Below are 9,345 nucleotides of genomic sequence, written 5' to 3' on the forward strand. Positions count from 1 at the left end.
AAACAAAAACAAAAACAAAAAAAACCCGATACAGTGGCAAACCCTTTTCTTGGACCCTTCTGTTCACGTGAGGGAGCATGCAATGCCACATATGGCCACAAGAGGAAGCAGAGAGCAGGACAAGGGCAGTTTATCAACCTTGAGAGAGGGTAAATCCTCAGGAACAGAGAGAACCTTGAAGAAGGAATTTCTGATTGTTTGGTTGTGTGGGGGTGTATGGTGGTAGTAGGTAGTAGTGGGGTGTCAGGTAGCTTTTTTTTGAGAAATGCTTTTTCTTTGTAACAGCCCTGGAAGTTTTTTAATTCTGTAGACTAGGCTAGCCTCGAAATCACAGAAACCCACATGCTTCTGCTTCCAAATTGCTGGGATTAATGGTGTGCATCACCATTGCTGGGCCTTCAGGGGAACTTTTAAATAAATATGTATTTTATATTTATTTATTTGTTTGTTTGTTTGTTTGTGTGTGTGTGTTGAGGTTGGGGAGGAGAATGCCCAAGCTCTTCAGAAGAGGGAGTCAACCATTTCCATCGGCAACAGGAGTTAAGGAGGGTTGTATGTCTACAGACATAGGTGCTGGGAACTAAACTCAAGTCCTCTGCTGGAGCAACAAGGTCTCTTCACTACTGAGCCACCTCTCCCTCCCCTGGAATTTATTAATTTTTGATGCCCCTGGAGTTTATTCATTTTAACGTATTAAACTACTAGTTTGGGATCAAGGTTTGTAATGGGTCCAAAAGTCTCTTCTGGCTCTACACGTAATCATATCCAAAGGCTGAGAAGCTGTGTTATGATAATCTGATATGGAAGATCAAGGTTAAGGGTGGTTGGGGACTCGGAGCCCCAGGCTGTGGGTTCTGATCCTGGTTTCCTTCAGTTAAAGTACCTTGGTGTGTCTTCCTTGCACGAAGCAGTGGTGAAGGACAAGAGACCAAGAGCATCGACATGCCCTAGAGATGTGGCACTGTCTGAGGATGCCCACACAGCTAGGGATAGCAGTGTAGAGTGGAGATGTGTGTGCAGTCTGGAGATGTCAGTGTAGCCCATATATGTATGCTAGTGTGTCCCCAGGATGCCAACAGAGAGCCTGATACCATTTATCATGATATGACTTTCCCAAAGGCAGAAGAGAGTAATCTCTGAGAGTGTCATTGCAAAAGCCAGCTCGAATGGAATTTTATCTCAAAGGGAATAAAAGATAGCTTGTACTTGAACTCAATAGGACTGACCAGGGCTTGGGAGCACAAGTTCAGGTTGCCAAGAATAGTAGGTTGTATGTAGAAACAGTTTCATGAATTTTTAAAAAAGATTCTATATTTTTAAATTGTTTTTTTTGCATTTATGTGAAAAAAAGCCAAACAGTTTGCATAAGAGTGTGTGTGTGTATAAGTGTGTGTGTGTGTATGTGTGTGTGTGCATACAAACATGTCGAGATCAAAAGTCAACCTGCAAACCTTAGATTCTCTCCTTTCACCAAGGAACATTCAAGTGAAGAAATATCAGGCTTGGAGCTACCTTGCCAGCTGACCCTCATGAAGGTCTTGTTTTGTTTTATTGTTGGTGGTGTTTGCTTTTATTGTTTGAGACCATGCCTCATTGTGTAGCCCCAGCTGGTCTGGACCACCCCCCCCCCCATGTAGACCGTTCTGCCCTAAAATTCATAGAGCTCCACCTGTCTCTTCTTCCTGGGTACTGGGATTAAAGGTGTACGCCATAAAACCTAGAATCTCCTGAAGATTGTGAGCCACCATGTGGTTGCTGGGAACTGAACTCAGGACCTCTGGAAGAGCAATCAGTGCTCTTAACTGCTTAGCCATCTCTCCAGCCCTTTTCTGAAGGTTTTTATGGGTACAAAACAAAACAAAGCCATAAAACAAAGTATTTTCTAAGTACATGAGTTGTACCATCAGGTAGGTGGGTTATAACAAAATGAAGAAATCTCTGCTACATGTCTCAGATGCTGTCTGATGAAGTTTTCAGCTTTGGGTAGGTGGAAGCTCACTTAATGCATTTCAAAAGGTTTTCCCAGCCTGGCAGTGGTGGCGCATACCTTTAATCTCAGCACTTGGGAGGCAGAGGCAGGCAGATTTCTGAGTTCCAGGCCAGCCTGGTCTACAGAGTGAGTTCCAGGACAGCCAGGGCTACACAGAGAAACCCTGTCTCGGAAAAAAAAAACAAAAAACAAAAAACAAAAACCCAAAAAACCAACCAACCAAACAACCAAAACAACAACAAAAACCAAAAGCTTTTCCCAGGCTGTTAGGTCAGACACAAGTGTAATGAGTAGCATTTAAGGGGACTAAAGATAGCCTTAAATAAGTTGGCTCTATATCTGAAACATTCCAAAATGTTACAATAAGGAAGTTTAGGTCAGTCAGCCAGGCTTGTAGAACCTCTTTAACATAGATATAACTTTTTATTATTTTTTTTTCTGGGAACTTCAATTCAGACTAAAATGAAAAGAATTGCAGTTCGTGATGAAATAAAATTAAGTCATGCTGGAGAGATGGTTCCGCTGGTAAAGCTGCTTGCTGCTGGCCTGGAAACTGGTGGTTAGTCCTCAGTTTCTACATGGTGGAAGGAGAAAACTGATCCCTGAAGATTGTGCTCTGACCTCCACACATGCACACATCCATAGGTGTGCCCCATAGCAAGTGAACAAATAATTTTTTTGTTGTTGTTTTTTCGAGACAGGGTTTCTCTGTGTAGCTCTGGCTGTCCTGGAACTCACTCTGTAGACCAGGCTGGCCTCGAACTCAGAAATCTTTCTGCCTCTGCCTCCCAAGTGCAGGGATTAAAGGCGTGTGCCACCACTGCCCGGAGAACAAATAATATTTTAAGCTTAAAAAAAAAAAAGGAGAGATACATGCATAGTCTGATTTATAGAAAAGCCACTCACTTGTTCCTTGATCATTAAGCCACACAATTTGAAAGAGTTTGTTACCTGCCTTTGGATTCTAAATAGCTGATCTCCAGGGTCCCTCCTCACACTAAAATACTCTGATTCTCACAAACCACACTTCACTCCTTCCTCCCACCTGCCGGAGCTTAGACAGGTGCTAGGCAGATGGGATGGGGAGACAACAGGCTGGCAAAATAAAACACTCAGGATTCTCACTTAGGCTTCTCAGAGTGTGGCAGCACTGAGCACAACTATGTCCTATGGATGAATGGTGGCAAGCTTGTCTGGTTTGTCTGGCAGAAGATGACCCTCCCTGCTGTGCCTAGAAGCATCCCAGAGCCTCTGGAACACTCCCACCTGCTAATAAATGTCACTTTACCTCCGCTTTCCTTTTCGTATACCACCTGGAAATGTAGTCTGCTCTGTGGCCTGAGATGGGAACATAGTCCTTCCTGTGAATGCACTGCGGAGTGTGATCAGTGGCTTTGGTGAACTGGAAAAGAACATACATTCATGAGAACGTCTGTGAAACTGCCTCTCACACCCCTGCTTTGTCCCCCATCAGAAGATAAGCAGTCAGAGAGTAAATAAAAAAGTTCAGGACCCCAAATAACACAGGAAAAGCAGGAGCTAAGGGGCTCAGATCCTGTCTCAGACTCACTTGGCCATTTTCTTTTGTCCTTTCTTTTTCTTTTTTTTTTTTTTTTAATTTTTATTTTTATTTTATGTGCCTTAATGTTATACCTTCATGTATGTGTATAGGGGTGTTTGGTCCCCTGGAACTGCAGTTACAGACAGTTGTGAGTTACCATGTAGGAGCTGAGAATTGAACCCGGGACCTCTGGAAAAACAGCCAGTGCTCTTAACCACTGGGCCATCTCTCCAGCCCGGATCTGGGCTTTCTCATTTTGTCCTTGACATTCCTCCATGCTGCTGGTTCTCAACCTTCCTAATGCTAAAACACTTTAATAAAATTAATATGTATGATATGTGGTGACCTCCAACTCTAAATTTCACTGCTCCGTTATAATTGTAATTTTGCTACTTTTATGAATCATAACAAATATCTGACATGCAGGTTATCTAGTATGTGACCCCCATGAAAGGGCCATTCAACAATAACTGACTGCTGTTCTATGCTGTAAGTCTCTTCCTTTCCTTTTTCCTTTCTGTTCCTCATTTTCTAACCCCTTCCTTCCTTCCTCCCTTCCTTCCTTCCTTCCTTCCTTCCTCCCTCCCTCCCTCTTTCCCTCCTTCCCTCCCTCCCTCCCTTCCTTCCTTCCTTTCTTTTTTCCTTCCTTCCCTTACTTTTTTCTTTCTGGCTTGTTTTGGTTTTTTGAGACAGAGTTTCTCTGTGTAGCCCTGTCCTGAAAGTCACTCTGTAAACCAGGCTAGCCTTGAACTCACAGAGATCCTCCTGCCTCTGCTTCTTGAGTGCTGGGATTAAAGGCTTGTGGCACCACCGCCTGGCTAAATTGCAATCATTTTTAACTGTACAGTGCAACGACATTAGGTACATTCACATTGTTATCCAGTCCCCCCGATATTCCTATCCAGAAGGTCCACACTCTAAACACCAGCTCCCCATTCTTGCTACCCCGGCCATGCTACTTTCAGTTTCTAGATACCCAGAAAAGGGGTCACATAGTGTCTGTCCTATTATACCTGACTCATTTCATTTATGTCTTCAAGATTCATCCATGTGGTAGGATATACAGAATCTCCTTCCTCATGAAGGCTGTGTGACCTGGCATATCTTCTTTATCCATGCATCCATGGGTGAGTATACGCATTGTGTGACCTGGCATATCTTCTTTATCCATGCATCCATGGGTGAGTATACGCATTGTGTGACCTGGCATATCTTCTTTATCCATGCATCCATGGGTGAGTATACGCATTGTATGACCTGGCATATCTTCTTTATCCATGCATCCATGGGTGAGTATATGCATTGCATGCCTCTCTTTTGGCTAAATGTGGATAATGTTGCTCTGCATGTGGGTACAGCAACATCCTGCTGAATCTCAGTTTTCACTTTTTTAAAAAAGATTTATTTTATTTATTTTTATGTATATGAATACACTGTTGCTATACAGATAGCCGTGAGCTATCATGTGTGTGGCTGTTGGGAATTGAACTCAGGACCTCTGCTGGCCACACTTGCTCTGGCTCCACTTGCTCCGGCCCAGCTTGCTCCAGTGTAATTCACTGTAGCTGTCTTCAGACGCACCAGAAGAGGGCGTCAGATCTCATTACAGATGGTTGTGAGCCACCATGTGGTTGCTGAGATCTGAACTCAGGACCTTCGGAAGAGCAGTCAGTGCTCTTACTCGCTAAGCCATCTTGCCAGCCCTCTCAGTTTTCACTTTTTAAAAAGATTTATTTCTTTTATGTACATGAGTACACTGTCACTGTATTCAGACACACCAGACAAGGGCATCAGATCCCATTACAGATGGTTGTGAGCCACCATGTGGCTCTGGGAATTGAACTCAGAACCTTTGGAAGAACAGTCAGTGCTCTTAACTACTGAGCCATCTCTCCAGCCCTTAGTTTTCATTCTTTTCAGGTTATATATGGAAGAAGAGCCGGCAGCTCATGTGGTCGTGTTCGATTCTCTTTATTCCTCTTCTCTCTAATTTTAAAAACACTTTTAAAGTTAAGTTTAATATATATTAAAAATATTTATATAGTGGTTTTCATATTCCCCTAGAACTGTAATTACAGACAGTTGTGAGCTGACATCTATGTGCTGGGAACTGAACCTGGGATCTCTGGAAGAGCAACCAGTAGTCTTATGCACTGAGCCATCTTTCCAGCTCCTTAGAACTTACATTTTTTTTTAAGACTTATTTTTATCATTAAAATATATTGTAGAAATTCTCCAAGGATAAACAAAAACACCTTTCCTTAGTAGATTTACTTATTTTTATTTTATGTGTATGAGTATTTTGCCTGCACATACCACATGTATGCCCAATGTCTTTAAAGGTCAGAAGGAGACACTGGATCCCCGGAACTGGAGTTGCAGGTAATTGTGAGCCTCTGTGTGTGTGTTAGGAACTGAACCCAGGTTCTCAGAACAACTAGGCATCTAACTGTTGAGTCATTTCTCCAGCTCCATTTTTTTTTAAAAAAAAAATTATTTTTAATTTTTATTTATTATGGTAATTGTGTGTATGTCTGGGTGTGCATATGTACAGGTGGCTGAAGAGACCATTAGCATCAGGTCTCTCGAGAGCTAGAAATGTAGAGGCAGGGAGAGCTGCCTGATGTGGGTGCTGGGAATCAGACTGGGTTTCTCTGGAAGGGCAATGCACGTTCCTAACTGCTAGGCTATTTCTCTAGTCCCTTAAAAACAATTCTAACATGGATTTATTTGACAGGGTGGGGGACGTGTTGTGTATACATGTGCCTGATGCATGCATGGGGGTTAGAGGACAATCTGGGAATCAGTTTTCTCTTGTGGGATCTGAGGATCAAACTCAGGCCATAACGCTTTGCAGCAATCACCACGGAACCCTCTTGGTAACCACCTTCTCTTCTCTCTCTTTTTTTTAAATTTATATTTTATTTGTATAATTGAAACAAAACATCCCCCTTCTCTTTCCTCTTTCCAACCCCCATCGTGTACCCCTATATGTGTACTCTAGAAATCATGGCCTCTTTTTTAAAAACTGTTGTTATATAAGATACCCATTCACTCACAAACACACCCTTCTCCGCATCTCCCTGCCCCATGCATGCACACACCTACCTAAATGTATAAATACAGCCTGCCCAGTACATTTAGTGCTACTTGTGTGTATATGATTTCAGGGGTGACCGCTGACATTAGATAACCAATCGGAGGCTCATCCCTGAAGAAGTCTCTTTGAATAGCTCTCATGACTATTTGTTGCCTGGAGTTTGTTGTCTGTGGGGCCCTGTATTCTTTTCTCTCCGTCTTGCTTTCCCTTTGTCTCTTTTGTCTTCCCTCTCTCCTTCCTTCCTTCTTTCTTTCTTTCCTCCCTCTCTCCTTCCTTCTTTCTTTCTTTCCTCCCTCTCTACATCCTTCCCTCCTTTTTTGCCTTCCTCCTTTCTTTTCGCCCTTCATTTTCCTTCCTTTCTTTTTTATTCTGCATTAAGGTCTCAGTATAGAGCTCAGGCAGGCCCCAAATTCAGCATGCTCCTGCCTAGGAGGAAGGTGGACGGGGCTCTAACCACTGGGCTAGCTCTTGCATTTTCCTTTTTCATACAGTAACTCAGGCAGGTTGTGAACTGTTGATCCTCTTGTCTCCGACTTCTGAGTGCTGGGATTATAGACATCTGCCACCACAACCTACTGCACCATTATTCTCTCTTTTTTTTTTATTTAAGGTTTATTTATTATTATAATTAAGTACACTGTGGCTGTCTTCAGACACACCAGAAGAAGGCATCAGATCTCATTATGGGTGGTTGTGAGCAACCATGTGGTTGCTGGGATTTGAACTCAGGACCTTCGGAAGAGCAGTCAGTGCTCTTACCCGCTGAGCCATCTCACCAGCCCTGCACCATTATTCTTAAGAGGTTATTGATTTGATTTTTTTCTCACATCTTTGCCTTGATATCAGGGTAATGATGGCTTTATTTGTTTTTTTTCATTTTATTTCCTCTTCTTCAAAGTTTGGAGAGTATTTGAGAAGGATTGGTTTTAGTACTTTTATTTTAATTTTAATTTTATATATAAAATACCTAAGTCTTTTGCCCAAATGTGCCTGTTCACCATGTACATGCACACAGCGACCAGAAGAGGGTGACATTGTATTCCCTGGAACTGGAGTTACAGATCCACAGGAGCTATCACATGAGTAGGTCCTCTAGAAGAGCCACCTTAACTGCTAAGCTTTCTTTCCAGCCACCAGTGTTATTTTTTTCTTTCCCTCTCTTTTTTTTTCTCCCTGTTTGATGAAGTTCTCCAGTAAGTTCTCTGTCTTGGAGTTTTCTGTAAGATTTTGATTACAAATCCAGTTTCCTGATAATTAATTATATATGTATCTCTGGCTTTTCTATTTATTTAGAATTCAGTCTGATAGATTGCATGTTTCTAGGAAATTGTTCATTAAATATTGATTTTCCAGTTTTTCTAGGGGCTGGAGAGATGGATGGCTTAGTGGCTAAGGGCATTTGCTGCTCTGGCAGAAGAAGGGAGCCTCTAGTACCCATGCCAGAGACTCACGACCTATTGTGATTCCAGTTCCCAGGGCTCTTATGGCCTCTTCTGCCCTCCACAGCATTGCATGCATGTGGCATATGATTACATATATGAAAATAAAAATCAAATCTCAGAAAATAATTTTTTAGTATAGTGATTCTCACTTTCATTTAATGTTTTTTTCTTACTCTATCAATGGACTCTGGATTTTGTCCATTTTTTCTTTTTAAAAATATTTATTAGTGCTTGTGAGTGTGTATAGCATGAGTGCATTATATGGTGTAGTATAGTGTAGTGTGTGTATATATGTGTGAAATGTATGATGTCTGTGTAGAGTATATGATGTGTCTAATACATGGTGTATATATATGGTGTGTGCAGTGTACATGGTGTGTATGGTCTGTGTGGTGTGTGTGGAGTGTATAGTGTATGGAGTTTTTATGGTTTATGTAGTGTGTATGGTTTGTCTAGGCTTTATGTAAGTGTGTTGTGTATGGTGTATGTAGTTTGTGTATGTGAGGTGTAGAGTGTGTCCTGTCCCATGTTTGCATGTTGTGTATGTGGTAGTCAGAGGACAACATCTGGTGTCACTCCTTGCCTTCTCCTCTGTTCAAAGATTGTCTCTAATTTTTGGCCACTGCACTATACACCCTGGGCTAGCCTGCAACCTTTGGAGGATACTCGTCTTTTTTCATCCCTTTGGGTATAGGTGCTGAGGTCACACACTTGCCACCACAGCCAGCTTTTACAAGGACTCCTGGGATCTGAACTCAGGTCATCAGTCTTACATGATGCGCTTGCTAGGTGTCATCAACTGGGCACTGAGTTAGAGTCATCTGAAAAGAAGGAACTTCAATTGAGAAAATGCCCCCATCAGATTGGCCTGTAGACTAGTCTGTGCGAGTATTTTCTTGATTAATGATTGATGTGGGTGACCATGCCACTGTGGGCAGTGCCAACCTTGGTGGTCCTGGGCTATATAGAAAAGGAAGCTGAGCAATCCACAGGGAACAAGCCAACAAGCAGCACCCCTTCCTCCTCATTGACTTCCTGCCCTGACTTGTCTGCGATTGGGACACGTTAGCCAAATAAAACCTTTCCTCCCTAAGCTGTTGTTGGTTAGTCATTTATCACAACCACAGAAAGTAAGGTATGACACATGGCAAGCAAGCACTTTCCCATACTGAGCCATTTCTCCAGCCCCTGTGGATGTTTTCAATTAGCAAATGTCTGTTTTCATAGTTTTCTGCCTCTATCCTCAAAAAAA

At 42.3% G+C, this 9,345-nt stretch overlaps 1 protein-coding gene across 2 annotated transcripts in view; it reads right to left on the reverse strand.

Annotated features, from left to right (window-relative positions):
* CUNH1orf158 (chromosome unknown C1orf158 homolog) overlaps window positions 1-9,345 on the reverse strand; it is a 20,567-nt gene that overhangs the window by 2,431 nt on the left and 8,791 nt on the right. The window contains exon 2 of one of the 2 annotated variants that reach the window (XM_031379396.1): window positions 3,279-3,392. The exons of the other annotated variant lie outside the window; for it this stretch is intronic. Coding sequence (XP_031235256.1) covers window positions 3,279-3,392 — 114 coding nt within the window. The remainder of the gene's footprint in view (window positions 1-3,278; window positions 3,393-9,345) is intronic. 2 annotated transcript variants of the gene reach the window in all.

This window comes from Mastomys coucha, unplaced genomic scaffold (assembly GCF_008632895.1).
Source record: "Mastomys coucha isolate ucsf_1 unplaced genomic scaffold, UCSF_Mcou_1 pScaffold18, whole genome shotgun sequence".
In the NCBI taxonomy this organism is placed as follows: Eukaryota; Metazoa; Chordata; class Mammalia; order Rodentia; family Muridae; genus Mastomys; species Mastomys coucha.